The sequence below is a fragment of the Physcomitrium patens genome, chromosome 5 (assembly GCF_059467195.1).
Source record: "Physcomitrium patens ecotype Gransden chromosome 5, ASM5946719v1, whole genome shotgun sequence".
Classification (NCBI taxonomy): Eukaryota; Viridiplantae; Streptophyta; class Bryopsida; order Funariales; family Funariaceae; genus Physcomitrium; species Physcomitrium patens.
Window position 1 is genome coordinate 1,097,552 of NC_143414.1, and position 18,677 is coordinate 1,116,228.

At 42.6% G+C, this 18,677-nt stretch overlaps 2 protein-coding genes and 1 long non-coding RNA gene across 11 annotated transcripts; 1 reads left to right on the forward strand and 2 right to left on the reverse strand.

Annotated features, from left to right (window-relative positions):
- Nucleotides 1–1,199: 1,199 nt before the first annotated feature.
- Nucleotides 1,200–6,613, reverse strand: LOC112282567 (MA3 DOMAIN-CONTAINING TRANSLATION REGULATORY FACTOR 4). Of its 6 annotated transcripts, none has more exons than XM_024520309.3 (6): nucleotides 6,163–6,613; nucleotides 4,430–4,750; nucleotides 4,067–4,161; nucleotides 2,952–3,802; nucleotides 2,583–2,819; nucleotides 1,200–2,367 (listed from the first exon to the last, which is right to left on the reverse strand). In XM_024520309.3, the coding sequence occupies exons 2-6, from the start codon at nucleotides 4,671–4,673 to the stop codon at nucleotides 1,644–1,646; spliced, it is 2,151 nt and encodes a 716-aa protein (XP_024376077.1). In that variant the 5' UTR covers nucleotides 4,674–4,750; nucleotides 6,163–6,613; the 3' UTR covers nucleotides 1,200–1,643. The 6 variants fall into 6 exon arrangements, with proteins under 6 accessions (XP_024376077.1, XP_024376076.1, XP_024376080.1 ...); XM_024520308.3 differs by having other exon boundaries at nucleotides 4,430–4,755; XM_024520312.3 differs by having other exon boundaries at nucleotides 6,159–6,613.
- Nucleotides 6,614–8,502: 1,889 nt separating this feature from the next.
- On the reverse strand, nucleotides 8,503–9,663 carry LOC149989219 (uncharacterized). Its single transcript, XR_016502814.1, has 2 exons — nucleotides 9,528–9,663; nucleotides 8,503–8,945 (listed from the first exon to the last, which is right to left on the reverse strand). It is a non-coding gene; the product is annotated as an uncharacterized LOC149989219 (long non-coding RNA).
- A 1,774-nt stretch (nucleotides 9,664–11,437) lies between these two features.
- Nucleotides 11,438–17,032, forward strand: LOC112282220 (scarecrow-like protein 32). 4 transcript variants are annotated; one of them, XM_090250207.1, is made up of 8 exons: nucleotides 12,178–12,318; nucleotides 12,769–12,885; nucleotides 13,111–13,327; nucleotides 13,451–13,507; nucleotides 13,624–13,827; nucleotides 13,964–14,053; nucleotides 14,182–15,789; nucleotides 15,953–17,032. In XM_090250207.1, the coding sequence occupies exons 3-8, from the start codon at nucleotides 13,322–13,324 to the stop codon at nucleotides 16,544–16,546; spliced, it is 2,559 nt and encodes an 852-aa protein (XP_090106333.1). In that variant the 5' UTR covers nucleotides 12,178–12,318; nucleotides 12,769–12,885; nucleotides 13,111–13,321; the 3' UTR covers nucleotides 16,547–17,032. The 4 variants fall into 4 exon arrangements, with proteins under 4 accessions (XP_024375360.1, XP_090106332.1, XP_024375363.1 ...); XM_024519592.3 differs by lacking the exon at nucleotides 12,769–12,885 and having other exon boundaries at nucleotides 11,438–12,318; XM_090250206.1 differs by lacking the exon at nucleotides 12,769–12,885 and having other exon boundaries at nucleotides 11,597–12,323.
- Nucleotides 17,033–18,677: the final 1,645 nt, after the last annotated feature.

Sequence of the window (18,677 nt, forward strand, 5' to 3'; positions counted from 1 at the left end):
ATAGAGATTAGGTATATCTCCAATAAAAATAATAATAAAACAATGTTGAGCTTTTAGATATGTAAAAGTATACATATTTACTTACATTTATTTAATGAATGTGGTTATTAATTAATAACAACAAATACTTGTTTTAGAATTGTCTTGGTATCATACTTAGAACAATTGATTTATGAAGAACTCTATGTGTAATGCTTTCAAAAAATTGTAATAAAAAGAAATAATCCACCTCATCAAAATCCCTACCTGATCCAAAAAAAAAAGTTTCTTATTATTTTTTTAACAAAAATTATAAGCCTTAAAGAAAAAGCCTTTAAAAAAATCATCATAAATATATATATATATATATATATATTTATATATTGGACTAATGTGTTTCAGTGATGGTAGATCTGTATTCTGCTCCTTCTGCAAGGGAATCAATGTGATGAGAGTGGCTTCGAATTTGGAAATGGCATTGTGATGGGAGCAATGTGGATAGGATCGAATGTGCAGGTGGTTGAGAATATGAAAGCCTTGCAAGTGGTTCCAAAGCTCATGCTTGAGGTGGTGGAGAGAATTGATGAAGCAATCAACTTACAGGCATCCAAATAGCTTTCCAGAAAAAAAATGTTTTAAACTAATCAACATACCAGCAAAAAAATGTTTTAAACTAATCAGAACATTGTTTTATCTCGGGTATTTATCCCCTGAACTGTTTAATATATATATAGATATATATATATATATATATATATATATATATATTAATTAATTAATTTAGAAGGGACTCAAATTAACTGTACATTTCTGTCTATCTTCCAAGTGTCTATTACTTCGTGATAGTAAGATTTGAGGGTTCAGAAGAAGATTCAAATTGTGAATAGAATTGTACTCCTACTCGTTACTTCATGCATCCATTTGTGAAGAGCCACAGGGTCACCAGAATATTTGTTTAGGAGAAGATTTCGGGTGAATAAATGCCACTTGCAAAGTGGTTTGACATTGATACTACAAACTCTAATTAATTTGAATTACATTTGCCTAACCAGAGGGAAGGCGCCTATAATTTCTTTTCAATTCAATTGTGATCTAAATTTTAGAAACTTTCTTGCTAGATATTGAGTCTGATCTATGCAGCAACTGAGCAAAAGAGACATCTCATGTGACAAGCCACCCACATAAGGTTCAGCAGTAACACAAACCATGAAACACAACAATGAAGATAAAAGACCGCGGTTCACGAACAAAACTTGATTGTCTGTGAAAATGAGAATCACTTGTGCACACTGCTCAAAACAAGGGCCTTTGATTGCCACCTAAATCAAGTTTGCGCTGAGAAAAGGCAAACGGACCAGCAATGCAAAAGCATCATTTCCCTGTGCTGCAAGGAGATCTAAGGAACTGCTCCAAGCAGTACCTTGATCTACAGTAGAAGGGCGATCCACCGGAAGATGATAAGAATTTTGTACTCGCCACCACCAGAACCTTGTATTAACATGGTAGAGGTCGGTAGGTGCGTTCAACTTACTTCATCGAAATGTAAATGCCTTAGGTGAGCACTCCGTCATTACAGTCCGGGTGAACAGACACCACGCAAGAGGGGTAGCGGTCACCTTCTCATCAGTACCTGTGACCGTCACCGTCTGCATATTCAGAGGCCTTCACTTAGTGACATTAGAAGCAGATTCGGTTTTACCAAAAGTGGACTTCAACCAGCCCTCCTTCTTGGCCTGTTCCACATACCCATTTGCCTTCTCTCTTGCGTTTGGGTTATCAAGTGCAAGATCATCAATTGAATCTATCACACGACTGAACCCCTTCAGCATCTGACTAGTGGTGATGAGTCCCTCGTTCGCACATTCCTTTAATAATGTGAGAGGACGATCGTTATTCTTCTCTATCGCCATCACCAAAGCTTTTTTCACCACTTCGTGATGGAAAAAAGACATATCCAGATCTCGAATGCATCTGCAAGCCTCAGCTAGTTCACCACCTGCCGCATACTCCTCTAGAAGAGACTTAATTTTTTCCTTGGCGTCTTCCAAAGCCTGTCCGGTTCCACCACCACCCCAGCAACGTAGAATTCGCTCTCCTGCATGGCGTGCACAGAGCATAGACTGTGCCATACGTACAATCTCCTTACCAAGAGAACCATCAGCGAGCTGCTCGCTAATCTCTTCAAGATACAAAGGGGGGAGAATATCATCAACTACAGCACGAGCCAGAAACAAAGACAGCTCGTTGGCTGCGTCTGGAATATCCAAGGCCGTATCTTCTGCGGACTGGAGTAGCAGCGTATATGCCCTTGCTATGCTAACAAGAGGAATCACCTCTGCGTACAATTCAGAAACCAAAACAGAAGCCATTTCCTTCTCCCGGTTCTTCCTGTTCAGAAACAATCACCGCACAAAGAATAAGCAACCAGCACAAAGCTCTCAACGCAAAAAGATGGAAGGGATGTAGGTTGCAAAAATTCCAATTCGAAACCATGACACAGCACATGGACTCTGGTGACGCGTGACCCAAACAGATACGCAAAAAGCAGTTTAATCAGATACCTAAGTATAATTACAGCGAAGAAACTAATTAGATATACAAACCTGTCCATAGCCAACGTAATAAGCCTCTTGACAAACGCAGCATGATAATCAGGAGCTGCAAGATCCTCCAAGCTTATTATCACTTCACCAATATCATCAGACAGGAAGTATTCTTGAATAATGTTTGAAGCCTTGGCTTTAAAAGTACGGGACTCCTGCGACTCCGCAGAGCCCATTGCGAGTTCTGAGACCACTGCCCGTGAAAATGGAGCGCTAACCCAGCCCTCCTCAACGGCCCTAGAGCAAGACACAAATTATGACCATGGGTCATATGATGCGATATCTGAATTCCATTCCAAACTTGAAGGATATTTCAAAGGAGTACAAAAACTATAAGCAATATAATACAATTTGATCAAGTAAACTTACTTCGTTGTGAACAACTCCATCCTCTCCTTGGCCTGGGGAATGTCAAGAGCAAGATCATGGATAGAATCGGAAAGCCTGGTAAAGCCTTTAGACATTTGACTTGAAGTGATTAGGCCCTCCTCCGCAGCTTCTTGAAGTAAAGACCAAATTTTTCCTTCAGCTGATCTTTCCTCCATAGCCAATACCAGTGCCTTCTTCACTAGTTCGTGATGGAAGAACGGCACATTCAATTCCCGGATACATCGACAGGCCTCAGCTTTGTCACCGCTTTCCACATACTCCTTGAGAAGGGAAACAATCTTCGCCTGCACCTCAGCAACTGTAGTGTGTGTGCTACCACCCCATTTACGCTCGATTACTTCTGCGTGGTGAGGCGCCGATAAATAGTTCTTTTGAGTCTTCTGAATCACTGCAAGTCCTTGTGAGCCCTCTACCAATACCTTTTGGGTCTTGGAAAGAAATGCCGGGGGCAAAATGTCATCCACCACGGCACGAGCTAAAAAGATTGCCAAGATATCAACGGCATCTGGAATGTCCAAAACAAGATCATCCACAGCCTCCAAGAGGTTGGCAAAACCTTTGGCCAGCTGTTCAGGTTCAATTACATCAGCGTACAGCGCTGAAAGGAGCACAGAGGCCATCTCTTTCTCTTTGTCATGGCGGTCCATAGCCATTGAAATTAACCTCTTCACAAAATAATGGTGGTAATTGGGGGAACCAACATTACTCAAATCACTGGCCATACTTGCAACGTCACCTGATGCAAAATACTCCTCAATAAGGCTGATTACCTTTTCTTTGTATTCTTCCAAGGACTGTGACACTGGTGCCCCCACAAGCTGGTAGGGCTCCTGAAGTCGGAACATTCAGAAATATCAATAAAATCACATGACCAACTATCAAAGTTAAGTTACAATTCAAATGACAACTAACTACCACAAATGTATTTGATAAAGGTAGTTTGAACAAGGAACAGCTCAAGGCCCACAGATATATTCATGAAGCGAAATCCTTGCAGGCAACAATGAGTACCACGTTTGTAAAAACCATTTGCAGACGGTGTAGCAACTACGGCGAACACCAAGGCTAATTCTTAAAACGAGTAAAACTCACACCTCTTCACTGTCATAATTGGGATCATTGCGGTCCAACTCAAGCTCACCGTCAGCAGCTAGCAGTTTTCCCCAAGTACCTTTCCCACCAGCACCGCCTGTCGCATAATTTAAAAAGCAACATGATGAATAGACAAAACTATCAACCACACGATAACAAACAAGCGTACAGTCAGTAGATGCTAGTCTCCGCTTCACGGATGTCAACTTACACCCAGGTCAAAATACAAAAAGGCTGTACCTGATTCCCAAGCGAAGGACCACGTGGGTGTTGATGCTGGCTATAAGATAGGTGAACCGCAAAATGCAAAGGAAACGTATATGTCGAGTGCAACAGGTTAACGCTCAATCCACAAGGAATATCACCTTTTTTAGGCTTGCCGTTCTTGCCGGAATGAGAATGACGATCTTTCTTGGATTCCATACTGCCAACAGAAACGAGCTTCGCGCCAGATTTCTCATGTTTCTCGGCAGGGTCAGGATTTTCCTGATTCCCGTGTGATACTGTTCTTACCAAATTCTTCTCTTCTGAAACTGCATCTCGTCCTTGAGATAATGATACCATTAACTTCCGCTGCTCATCAGTGAGAAACCCAGATGGCGTTGACATGTTACAATGAATGTCCAGAACCGAATAAAGTTCTCAATCAGTGGTGCGAAATGAATCGCAGATGACGCTTTCCCCAGCTTCACTAATCAGAGAAAAGGAGAGATCGTGAGAATCTTCACATAGGAGATAGTATGTTCTAAATTTTAGATAGACACTGCCCGATCTGTAAATGATCCATAAGTACAATTCTGTAACACAATATACATGCCCATGGGTCAGGAGAAACGTGAAGCATAAATTTACACACAGCGAAGTGAACTTCACTCTGTGAAATTTGCAAGAGACTACAATCAAAAAAAAATCAAAAAGCAGCACGAAGATGTTGGTGTCGGCCCCATTTTCCACGACGTGACACGACTATATTAATGCCCATTATCTGGAAGATAATGAGGAGACCAGCACACCAGAGGAAGGACGTCCTCAAATGCCATGAATCAAGTGACCATGTCCACTGGACTGTGGTCCGAGACCCTGCTCTCAGTACTCTTAAATGAACACAAATCTCTGTCATTAAACACTTGCACTAAACCCCCGAAGATACGATCTGAAATCTTTTCACATACTTTGCGGTATTTATCAGATGTGTCTTTCGTGAGAATACCGAAGCAACAAACTCTACACTTACTGTCTCAATATCTACTTGAGCAATAGGCAATCCGCTCAGACTTTCTACCAACTGACAAATGTCGTCCTAGAAGGTGGACTTCGGAAACTTTTGTAACTGGGTTAAAGGAATTTAGCTAACACGGATATATACCTCCGTAAATAACACGAAATCTACACCTGCGCCCCATAGTTCTGCACACTAGGCAAAAGGAAAAACTAATGCCAAAGCTGGAACCATCTCAATCAATACCTTTCAGTCACAACTAGCGTAAAGCCCTGAAGGGAGAAGGCGAGCATTTTTTTCCCGCTGCTCAACCATTCAACAAGCCTAATTTCCTTCTCCATTCATCGGAGGGGGGGAAAAAAAATCATGCTGTACAGCACACAACTACACCAATTCACGAAGTACGCAACCCAGAGGACAGCACCGTAACACCCTTGCCAAACTGCAGCAAGTGCGATCCAGACACTAAACACAATCGACAAAAAAAAAAAAAAAAAAAAAAAAAAAAGCAATTGTGTGGTATGCATAGAGCTTGGATCCGAGCTAAATCGCACAAGTCAACTAAAACAAGGAGCGCATCCCAAGTCTAGCCCTCCTCACTCAGAACCAAACCCGCTCAAGAACCACGTATCGAATCAAGTATACAAAACCAAAACGGACGTGAATTCATCTCAGCCTAGGAGCCACAACTCACCCAAATCACCCTAAACCCTCGTTCCAAAATGTACACAAGGTCTCCACAGCGCAAAAAAGTGACCACATTTCACCCACATTGTAGCAACAACAACACCACCCACCTCAATAAACCCCAAGGACACCAAAACCCACCATAGATACTGATCCCAAAGAACACATTCGCCTGTACAGGCACTCACTCACAATGCAGAGAATCCAAGGTAAGAGACAAGCTGTCGACGTCGCCAACTAAACCACCTCCCCTCCCCACACACACACACACGATTATTTCTCCGAATTCAACTCCTGTGCACACAATCACCGACTGCGGTGTGTAACTGCAGTGTGTAACGCTACGCAAGAATCATGGACCCAGTGGTGGAGATACAAACTGAGCCGACGGCGATGGAATGGTGTGGAAGAGTGGAGTGATTGTTAGTTAGGGTTTGCTGCTGCTACTGTTGGGGACAGGCGAGGGCCATGATCCATCATCATACCATGAGAACGCTGCTTCCCTGATTGAGCCCTAAGAGAATCTAGTTACTGGGTATTGTTCTAAATGCGGCTAGCCCCCCTTCGTTTCACTTCCTTTCATTCAGCAATTCCGCCATCGCTACCCTGGCCCTCCTCCCTCTCTCATTCCAGCTCTCTCCTCTCTCGCTTCGTCTTCGTCTTCCCCAGAGGAGCCCATCTTTATTCATCCATGTTCTCTTTTCATTCATCCTACTCTTCGTGGGGGTATCTTCATTCATCCATTTCCTTTTTTCATTCATGCCCCCCAACGTGGTTTTATTGCTTTGGACAATGGGTGCACAACCTTCACTATTTATGGTACTTTCAGTTGTTAGGCTTAACATTGTCATGTTCCCTTTTCTCTTATTTTTTGTCTATTTTTTACTAATTGTTTCATGTCATAAATTTATTTATAGTATATATATATATATATATATATATATAATATTAAACCATTGAATATGGTTACACAAAATAGAATACCATGAAAACAAAGTTGTGATCCTTGCTCTAATACATTTCAAAATGTGGACAAAGATTATTTGTAAGTCATGGTTTAGAAGGGCCCAGCAGTATCCTTAATGATTCAAGACTTCATTTGCAATTCTGTCCTACAATTTTGTTTTAACATGCATTTGCAAGATTTTTTAGAAGTCAGTGGAAATTCTCGAGAATTTAGATCATAGATTACAACAAGGCTTCTTCAAAAATATCAATAATGCTGCTTATGACGATGAATAATACTACTTAATGATTCTGCCATGGCTCGAGAACTTAAGCCGCTAAGAGTTGTTTACAAATGTTGGTAAAAATTATTAGAAAAAAGATTGTATTTGCATGAACGTTAGTTTTTATCAAATAATGTCTTCAAGAAATTAATGTTTTTGTAAGAATTTATTCATTTCTAAAATAAGAGTTTAAATAACACAATCATTGAAACAAGATGTGATTATTTTTCATTAGACATTTTGTGAAGCAACACTAATCTTGACATGCTTGTTTCATGTAAAATAAACAAAATATTCAAACAAAACCATAATTCATTTGTAGTTATAATTAGTTAACTTCAATTTTAATTTCATCAAATTAAAACAGAAAAAAGAAGTATATTGATTTATGTGACATTCAGGTAAGCCATATTTAAATAGATAAAGTTTGAAAGGATTTTAGATTAGTTTACTTTGCAACATTCATACAAATATAATAAAAATAAATTAAAAATATGTGAATTCAGACAGAATTTATCTGAAACAATAATAATTATTAAGAGTATCTTGATAAAAATAAATAAAAAATAAAATAAAATGTGATGTGTTAAAAAATGCATGAACAAATATGTGAATATGTGAGTATAAATTTTATTTTATTGAAGCTCAGAAGATACACAACAAAAATATTGGTTACAGTTTGGGACTTTGTATTTGAGAATACAGTATTTTATTAATTTAAGAATATAACGAATATTGTGTTTTAACATCAATAACTATATATATTTAAATAAATAATTTTATAAAATTCTCACATAACTTTAATATTTTATTTTATTAAAAAATAAACTAATAATATATTAAAGTAAAAATTATGTATATATGTATTGATTAATTTATGTGTCTAAATATTTATAATATTTATAAATTTGTATATCAATGTATATCAATTGTCAAAAAAATTTAATTACAAAGATTCAATGAATGTTCATTTTTATGCAAGTTTTTTGTAAAGAAGATGGTGAAAAGTTGTCAAGAACATAAATCTAGACAAATTTAAAAACATACAATATATTCATGTATTACTTAGTAAAAGAAAGAAATCAAAGATAAGTCATAATTATAAAATACAAAAAAATAATTAATTTTTTGAAAATACAAAAAACTTTATATTTTAGATTTAGTATTATAATATTTAAAAAATTAAGTTATGTTACAACAAATCACTTAAACACATTTATCTCTAGAAGCAAAGGACTCCAAAACTATTACTGATTAATTTTTAAAGAATTTAAATACCTACTCTAAGACTAAATAAGGTAATAACGACGTGGCACACTAACATCCAAATTTAGGGTTTTATGCCGTGCGCTCACATTTAGGATTTTCGCCGTTTCACGTGGAACCCCTAAACCCACGAAGGTGACGAAGCTGACCAACCCAAGACCGTGTCGTCATCACCTCCGCGGCCTAAGGCCACTGAGGAAACCAACCGGGGAACACACGTTCCCCATACAGGAACGTGGGAACTGGGGTGGGGGGTCACGAGAGTTGAGAGCCTCGGTGAGGTCGGGAACTTGGCTCGCGAGGTTCGGAACCAGCGTGGCTCTGCCATTGATGACCTCCAAGACGATTAGGGCACGACGATTCCGAACCAGAATATCCTTCGTGTAGTTCATGGCCTTTCTGTGTGACACTTGGGCGCAAGTGGCCAATTTTGCTGAATTTGCGCATTTGAAAATATCTTCCAAAGTTGCAAAACTTACCCTAAAAAACTTATATTTTTTTTAAAAAAATCGGAAATAATTACCAGTATATTCAATTAAGTCTTCCACGAGACTGGAATAATAAAATTAATAACGATGATAATAGTTGATAATCTTGACTAAGAGAGAAAGAAAGAAAGAATTGTTACAAAAAAATTGGTTTTAATTGTAGAATAATTATTGTAATCAATTAATTTATTGATTATACCAAATTTTCAACACACAAATATACACTGATTTTGAAATTTTCAGAGGCATAAAACAAGTTCAACAATTCATTACAATATCTTTTTTTTATAGCAAACAAACTCAGTTTTGTTTTTTTGTTTCTTTTTGTTTTTGTTGAAAAATTACTCTACTTAGCAATTCGTTTCTTTATTAATCTTCACCTAGACATATTTTTTAATTAAGATGTGATAGTTCCAACGTTTGAAAAGTAAATTGAAGATATATTCATTTTTGATAGTCGATTGTAAGTGTTATAAAGCGTATGTGTTTCATGAGGCACCCTAAATAAGTAAAATATCCACTCCAAATTTAAAATACTTGAGGCCCTTAGAATGCTTGTTGAAATGGAACTTACCAATATTTCGTATACTTTATGGTGACAAATAGGGATAGCTTCAAAGGTAGCTATTATTTAAGGTACTAAGGTTTTATTAGTAGTTGTAAAAATTAGATTAATATTTTTATGAAGATGTCATTTGTTGTATTAAATTTGACTCACACTGTAATATTAAAACAAAATTTATGTCAAAACTCTTCAGCATAATATATTTACAAACATGTACATAAGATTCCAATCCTTATTATTTTTATTATTTTTTTTATTGTCATTATTATGTGTTGTTGACAATTTTCTATAAATATCAATTTTGTATGTGTGTGTGCGTGTTTTTTTTGTTTTGTTTTGTTTTTTTTTTTTTCCCTTCTTCCTTCACCCTGTTTTGTTGTTTAAAAACAAATCTTGTTGGGCTGTCGATAATAATTATGTTCTAATACATGGACAATCAACAAAACTGCTATCCAATTTCCCAGTCTTTGCATCAGTTCATGCATTCAAACCGAACATGTTGAATGTCCTCAGTTAAAAACATGGTGTGTTGTTGCAAGTATTAATTTAATGAACACCTCATGCACACATACACACGTACACATGCATTCATTTCATACAAGGATGAATTTCTCATGAGAAACAATCAACAATAAATAAATAAATAAATAAATGACACAAATAGAGTATTATATAGAACAGAAATTTCCTTTATACAATCAGCTACATTATTAATTTCTATAAATAGTCACTATCTACAGTATAAAAGTACAAATATAAATTAAAACTCACACGAGCTTCCATTGTAAAAACACGGCTTTCATTCATACACTCAGAATTCCACGAACGAATGACAGAAGAACATTCATTCCTACGGACGCAGCTGAGAACTGCCGCGGGATGACGTGATTGTGCGGCATCGGGTGACGCTCAAGGATTCGAGGAGAGGCTCCTCGCTCCGTCTTCGATTTGCCGAGCAGGGCCCCTATTTCAGCAGACGCTCATCGCCTTGCAACGCTACACACCGCACCGCAAAGGAAAGGATGGGAAGAAGAAGAAGGGAGGATTGATTGTGATTTGTGCACGCTGCAATTTCACGATACCGGCAACCAGCGCTGGGGTGCGAAGCAAAGGGATTCGGTGATTGGATCACCACCACCACCTCGCCATCTGCTTCACCCCGCAATCGTGAATCTGTTAGTTGTGGAGGCGAGGCGCAATAGTGCATTGTCGACGAAGCGTGGAGGGAGATGCTAAAAATAGTCGCGGCGCAAACGTGGAGTGCAAAACTCCTTCTCGTCAGCTGCCTCTACCCCCGAGATAAGCGACGCAGCCCCGACCAGTCACCAAAAGCGGGACGGCGTTGCGGTCGCTGCGTGCAATCGCGCTGCGGTTGGTCGGACCCTGAACGGCGGTGGGGCCCCGACAGCAGCTAATCGATAGAGGTGAAAAATGAGGGGCGGAGTCCTGGCACCCTCGCCTAACACTAGGTTGTCCAGATTCGACCGGTTGCGGCGAGAAAGGGTGGACAAGAGGGTGTGCTTAGGGCTATCAATAACCGCGGGACCGGATCATGTCCTCCCGCTAGCAGCCGAGTTGAATGGCTTTAAAAACAGCACAAGCTCTGCGGATGAGAGATATGGGCCCTGCCCTCAGCTTCCGTAGGATGGAGTTTCAAGCGGAAGAAGATCTTCGGGTCGGGTGCAGCAAAACTATTCGGAATCTTCGAAGCAAAAGAGAACGGCTGGATAGAGGGCCTGATCAATGCCCCCCCCCCCCCCCTCCCCACTTGTATCTGTCACGGCATCGGTGTGCAGTCACAAATTGATTGAGCCCAGATTTATCACTTTCATCTCTACAGGAGAGAAAAGAGAAAAATCTTCGTCCGTGTCTTCATAGAACTGGGGGTATCGGATCTCGAGCTTCTCAAGTTTCTGTCCATGTGGGCACATCCTCATCCGGGTGCTGATCCGGAGGAAGGAGGGGAAAGGGGGTTAAGGGAGTCAACCTGTGTGTGCGTTTCTGAGTGCGTGTATATGTGTGTTTGAGCAGCGTTTATCGTGGAGGGTCCCATGGATTCCGTCCCATCATCTTGCTGACGCTGGGTGCTTTCATCGCTTGTCTGTGTGGCTGAATGGAGACTCCTGTCCTATGGATTCCTTATCAATGAGTGAGAGAGAGAGAAAGAGAGAAGGCCATCTGCCGATCAAGGACGCACCATTTGCAGTGGTCGGCAGCCTGAGGCGTGAGGATCAGGGGCTCTTTAGTGGGTAGACATGGATGCGCACGGCAGAAAATCTAGTTGTAGGGGTAGAAATGGTCTCCTCTCTGTCTCCGATGTCGAACATTGGCAGTTAATCCCTTTGTCAAGTTTTTCCCGTCCTGCGTGCAAAGCCCCCTTCCCCTGGATGGGCTATTAACTCCGGTCACACTCGCTTCCGTGACGTTGTGTTGCTACCCGTTGGCTGCTCAACTACGCAGTCTTGCGAGGAAGAGTAAGCAGCGCGAATCGGCTCTTCATTGTACTATCCCCCTCCTGTAAGACGACGTTGTACAGTGTTCGAGAAAGGAATCATCCGAAGCCCACAGTTATCTTGCTGCTTGTCCGTGGATCATCATCCCGCTCCCCTCATCCTGTTCTCGTAGCCTCTGGTTCAGATTGATTCGTATTCGTCTCTGCAGTTGGACTAACAGGGAGCGACGATTTCCTATCAACATGTTGGGATGTGCGGAGACATGCATCAGCTAGTACAACCAGAGAATCTGATTCTTCGACCCTCTGCCAGAGCTATTCGAAGAAAGCACTCGGTGTGAAAAACATGTAAGGTGCTGACACCATCCTCGCCACGATCATACAGGGAAAACACTTTTTCTTTCTTTCTATGTATCTATCTTCCCATATCGGATGAAACCCTGGTTGTTCTTGCCGTGTAGCAGAGGCGTAGGGGCGAGCATGGTGCATGCTTTTGACGCATGCGCTCGATTCCTCTGTGCCAGTACTGATGCTTCGAGAGTACAAGTAGTTCGCCTGATTCCGCATGATATTATAGGATCTATTATGTTTCACACATCATCGACGAGATGTTCTTTCTCCACGATTGCTCAATCTGCTGTCGGAGGTCTGGTAGCGGGTGTGGGATTCTAGTCCATTGGGATGATTGCACTCAAGGATTGAGTGTCGATGTCTGAGGTTAGCCAGTATAGACTGATTCTTCAGAGTAATTTTGAGGTGTGCGAATCAAGACATAATTTAGCAGATCTGGTGACGCAGAGCCAGATATGTGCTTCTTGGAGTCATGTCGTGAAATCGGCGTCGAGTCTTAGTTTCATTCAGCATATGCTCCGATTATGCGCCTTGGAATCTTAGGAATCTATTCGATCCAATTAGGTCAGAGGACCTGCTCCATCCTTCGGCAAAATTATCTTTAACTAGCGAGCACCCTAGTCACATGATTGTTGCCCAATTTTAACTAAGAATCAAATTTAGCAAGAACATTATACCCTTTCGTTTTGGAATGAAGGATGGGCGTGATTTTTATTCGTGTTTTGTGCATCTACCCTTTTCCAGTTTGAACACATCGCGTGACCTAATTGGTAAAATGGCACTCTGCAGGTTGTCGAGAGGGACGGCGCAAGAATATAACATTATCCCTACAACGATACAGTAAGCCTTCAATTACCAAGCCGACATGCGCCGGCCGTAACATATTAGCAAGAAGAAGCGAAGCATGGAGGATGATGGGTCTTCCGAAATCTTGTTGACTCAGGACTCCATTGGAGTCGCGACGAAAGTTGCCGGCTAATTGCTGAATTCAATTAACACCATGAGGGTGACTGCTCTGCACTTTCCCCACTTACCACTGAGTTTCTTTGAATGTAGCGTGGTTTAGGAATTAGCTGCGGAAGTAATCGTCACTCTAAACTGGTCTCTAAGCTCTTTTCGAAATTGGCAGACATCACGCCGAGCGGATGGCCTTCCGCAGGCTCCGTGTCCATCCAGCACAATGCAGGTGTTGACGCTGGCCCCCTTCCAATCGCTAATATGGGTTATTCTTCTTCTTCTATTCTGTTGTCGTCTGATGAGTCTGATGGAGTTTGTTTCTTGCATTGGTATAAATGATCCCAGAGGTTTGCGGTAGGTCACTCTTCACATCCTGGAGATGGAAGTGTATACGGATCCGCATCTTCGAACCTCGCTATGTTTGCGAAAGATATGGGAGGAGCGGGCCAGCACATCATGGACATGAGTAGAGGTAATCTGGATCGGCGCGGTGCTGCACAAACCTGGGTCAACCCGTATTCCAACCCAGAGTTTGAATACGTTTATCTAGTGAGTCATTCAATCTCCCGTACACACTGCACTTGGGACAAAGCTGTTCATCGAAAAGCTCTGTAAAGATTTCGCTGCGTGTCTGATATCTCTACGTTGCAATTCTAAAAATCTGGGTTTGTTTTGGGGGTTTCAGGGCTCTCCACAGACATCGCAGGATTCTCAGACACCGCTTATCCTAGATCCTGGCATGTCCTCTGTCTCGAGTGGCTCTCAGGTTCTGCAGGTTGAGTGATTCGTCTCCTCCTCAATGAGACTTGTGATGCATTGTATTTTACGTTCGGTTTGCGATTTACCAGCATTTTACTGGAAATCTCCATATACTTGGTACTGATTGTAAATGTTTTGTGATAGCCACCAACTGGAAATGTTCACTACAATGCCAGTTATGGACGCACTTCGCAGTCAAAGTATGCGGTGCAGCCCAGCTCGAATTTTCAAGGTCATCTTCATCCTGCTCAGCAGTTTAGCGCCCCACCCATGCATCGTCACAAAGCGCCAGAAATGCACACGCCGTTCTCCCAAGAATTCTATAACGTGCAGGATGAAATCGATATGCAGTCATACGAGGACATTTGGCGAAACTTGGAATCAGACTTCCTCGCCCAAACATCGGCGCAGTACGACGCGACTCCCGGAGACATCAACATGGTCGATGCAGTGTACAATGTCAGTCAATCCACACCAGGCATTCCATTTCCAGTGCCAAATCAAACACAGCCTGTCTCCAGACCTATTGCAGATCAAAAAACCTGGAACATGCTTTCGAATTCTGTACAGAACGAGGCCGAGAGCTCTAGCAACGTTCGAACCAGATACGGCAATGCTTCCTCGTCCACACGACATCCGTTTGGATTCAATCCTCCGCGACACTTCGCTGAGCAGGCTCAACCTCATCAGCGCTCCGAAGTCGCCCAGAATCGTGACCTGAGTTTTCATCAGTCTGTGATGGAAACCAGACCGGATTTTATGGATATGGTCATGGATGATTCAGTCTCTGATGGGATTTCTATCACCGGCTCGAGTGATAATCAACTCCGCCATGCACAGTCACCGAATTATGGATTTGGTTCGCATGGATATGCAGGTACAGCCTCGAATTTTGGAGAGCGTCAGCACTCAGCCGTGCAACAATCCTTTCAACCTGAAAACAATTCCAGGGAGCAGATGCAGACCAATCATCAATACAACAGGTTTCCGGAGCATAGGGAAGCGTCTTTCAGTTCGGGAGGAGATTTGTATAATGAGACGAAATCCGGAGTTGAGAGTGATTTCTCCACTTTGATGGCACCGGGACAATCAGGATTGCGAAGCCTGGGTGAATCACGTTGGGCTGAGCAGCTTCTGAATCTCTGTGCAGCTGCTATAGCCAGCAAGAACATCAGCCGAATGCAGCACCTCATGTGGGTGTTGAACGATCTAGCCTCCGTGGTTGGCGATGCCAATCAGCGATATGCAGCTTACGGACTCCGTGCACTGTTCTGTAGGATTACGGGGAGGATGGAAGCCGCCAAGACGTATTTGCGTCCGAGGCACTACGATCAGGAACAAAGCTACGGTCCCAAAATGGTGCACCGTGCTCTCGTGAAGTTCCACGAACACGTCCCCTGGCATCAAAACTGCTATTCCGTCGCGAGCCAAACCCTGCTGGAAGTCTGCGCGGGAAAGAGCAGGTTGCACATCATCGACATCGGCGCTGGCAAAGGCATCGAATGGCCCATCTTTATTGACGCTCTTGTCAGCCGCTCTGGCGGACCGCCGTCCATTCTGAGGATGACCATGATCAGGGACCTTCAGCGGGAAGAGCCCAACTTGCGAACCCGGGGCGGCTCCGAAGCCGCTGATTTCATGACGAGGTTGGTGAAATTTGCCAGCCTTCTCGGCTTGCATGTGGAAGTGAACATGGTGCGAAAACCGCTTGAATGCGTCACTCGCGAGGATTTGAAACTCAGAGATGGGGAGGTAAATGACATACACTAGCACATCTCCACATCCTCAAATTTACATGTCCCATGTTAAACGTCAAATTCTCGTAGTCAAATTGCCGTTTGCATTATCCTTGGGAAGGATGGTTTAGGGTTAGAGGCTTTTAAGGATCATGAACTAACTCCAAATTACTGTGCAGATTCTAGCCGTTGTCTGCCAATTTCGCCTTCACCGGTTATCAGAGGAACTCGACTACCAGTCGTCTCCACCGGACCTGTCCCCCCGGGACAAATTCCTTGACTTTTTATTCACATTAGATCCTCACATCTTCATCCAGAGCGACAATGACAGCGATCACTGCTCCCAGGACTTCTTGACGCGTTTCCAGAACGCGGTCTCCTTCTGGTGGAGATGCTTTGAGTCGATTGACGTTGGTTACAACGGTCGCGACCCGGACGAGCGTCAAATCATCGAGTACGAGGGTGCCATGATGCTGCTCAACATGGTGGCATGCGAGGGCATCGCCCGCATCGAACGAAATGAGTCGTATCCGCAGTGGGCGCGGCGCATTAAGCGCGCCGGATTCATGCCGCGCGAGCTGAGCGAAGAGACGAAGAAAGTTTCTCAGAACCTGGTTGCTAACCACAGCGAATTTTGGGAGACAGCATTCATTGAATCCAATATGGTGAGCCTTCTGTGGCGCAAGCAACCCACGACCTTCACGTCAGTCTGGAAATCGTCTAGTTGCACCAACCCCAAGCACTCATGTAAGTGCAGCAAGCTGCACAACTAACTTCCCGATTCAGTTCCCTCTAAATTCTCACTTTCTCACCATGTTTGTCTGCACATTTTACAACTGTAAATCAATTTTGACAGTGGAATTTTTAAAAAGTAAAGTGCTTGAATCAGCTGGTGTGAAGCTACCGTTACAATTATTCCCAAAAGTGAGTTTCAAGGTGCTGCACTTGATGCAGCTGATGCATTCTAGCTTGGCTGGAAGTTCAATGATTGTAGGCATAGAAGTTATTCTTTCTGAAGTGTTTTTACTTCCACTGGTGGTGGTTAGGAATGTGTACGCGGTGTCTGTTTTAGGCAGAGGGCTAGTGCAGCAATGCTGAAACCCACGTGTGGCTATGAAACTTACGGATGCTCCGTGTTTGTGGAATCACTTGGAGATATTTGCAGCAGAACAAATTCAGTAGTTGTGGTGCACTGTTTTGAAAACGAATGAGTTGAATGTCATTCCTCTGACTGAAAGCAATGGAGAAACTTGTTGTCACTGCGTGATTGGATTGGCATACAGAGAGACCCAGTTGTCATCCGTGCTGGTTTCCTGCATGTATTCATTACATTGATGATGAGGTTAGAAATTAGTTGGCCTGCATGGTGATTTCGAAACGGTGAACTTAGCACTTTCATTAACTTGTCTCTATCTAGTTGTGTGCCGCTTCGCATTGATCGGTATTGCTCTCGCTGGGTTGACCACTAGTATTGGTTTTAGTTAAACCTGTCTAAAGTGAGCGCTTAGTAAAAACTGGATGAATGGTCAAATGCACAAACGCTGGCTCACTTCAACATCGTCTCTACAGAGTCTGCCGTTCAACTGTGCTTGGATGATGAACGCTTTCTCGCAATTACTATTCAAGCTTGTCATATTTGAATAAGGGATCATTATCCATGCATGTCTGGACAATTCAAATTCTCATTAAAGGACCCACAGCACGACGCCACTTTCTGATGCCATCTCAATCAATTAGTATGATTTCTCACTAAATTATGAAGATGGTGTACTGCTGCATTCACGACAGTAAAATTCATGTGGAACAAAAAAGCATTCAAAAGTGCCGTTCCCAAATCAGTTTGACAACCTTCAAAGGATTTCAGGTAATTCGCCAACAGCCACATTGTTTGAATCATAATCACATAACGTTGTATCACAATATTGATTCTGAACATCAAATTTAGCACACAACTCTAGTCATTTTTCAAGAAAAACCAACAAAACAACAATCGAAAGAGACAAAAGTTGCGGAGGGGAGAGATGGCTATAGATATATACATATCCATTTCAGGTGATTGTTGTATATTCATTGCAAAGCGCTCTTAGATGCACATGGCAGCTCGTCTCCCAGTCCCTTCAAGCCGCTGTCCCCCAAGTATCACTCCATCCCCACCATAGCCACTCACTGCGCCGTGGCCGCCACAGGCAACAGAACTCCACGCTGGGCAGCAGAGAAAGAGGAGCCTAGAACGGAGGAGGCACCATCGAGAGGCTGTCCTCTGTCCCCGCACATTGATGACACCGATCACCATGTGAGGATGCCCAGAGGTTCCCATGGAGCCCAGTGCTGCCAGTGTGTGTGAATGTGTGTGTGAGAGACCAGAACCTGCCTCCTGTGTGTCTGTCAGTCCTGTCAGGGTCTCCCTTGGGCTGCTCGCGGAGGACACTACAATCTTCAGCAGAGCGCCTTTGGAATCATCACAGTCAGACCCGACTTTGTTTCTTTCCACACAGCTCCTGCCAGCTGCAAACCCGGGTTGGCGTCAGAGGTGCTGGATCTCGGTATCTCAGTTAGTACTTACTGTGGACATGATATTGCTACCTCCAGAACGATTGGGGAGTTTGCTGTGGAGGGAGTCCGACAGTCCTGATAGATCCCCTTTGTTTCAGTTTGATTTCGCTTCTGGTTTCCAGGATAGAAACCAATGACTCTTGTACAAGACGAAGTTATCTGCAATTAAATCCAGAGTTACTCCATCTTCTTCTGCTCCTGCTTCTGTTTCATCCTCTTTATTCAATTGCCAGGTGGACGTTCATTCCACGCTCCGCTCTAATCCAATGGAGTCAGAAACTCCAGGGTGGCAGGGACCTAAGATTCGGGGTGCTAACTTGCCGAGCAGGCTCCTGAGGGGAGCTGGAAGGA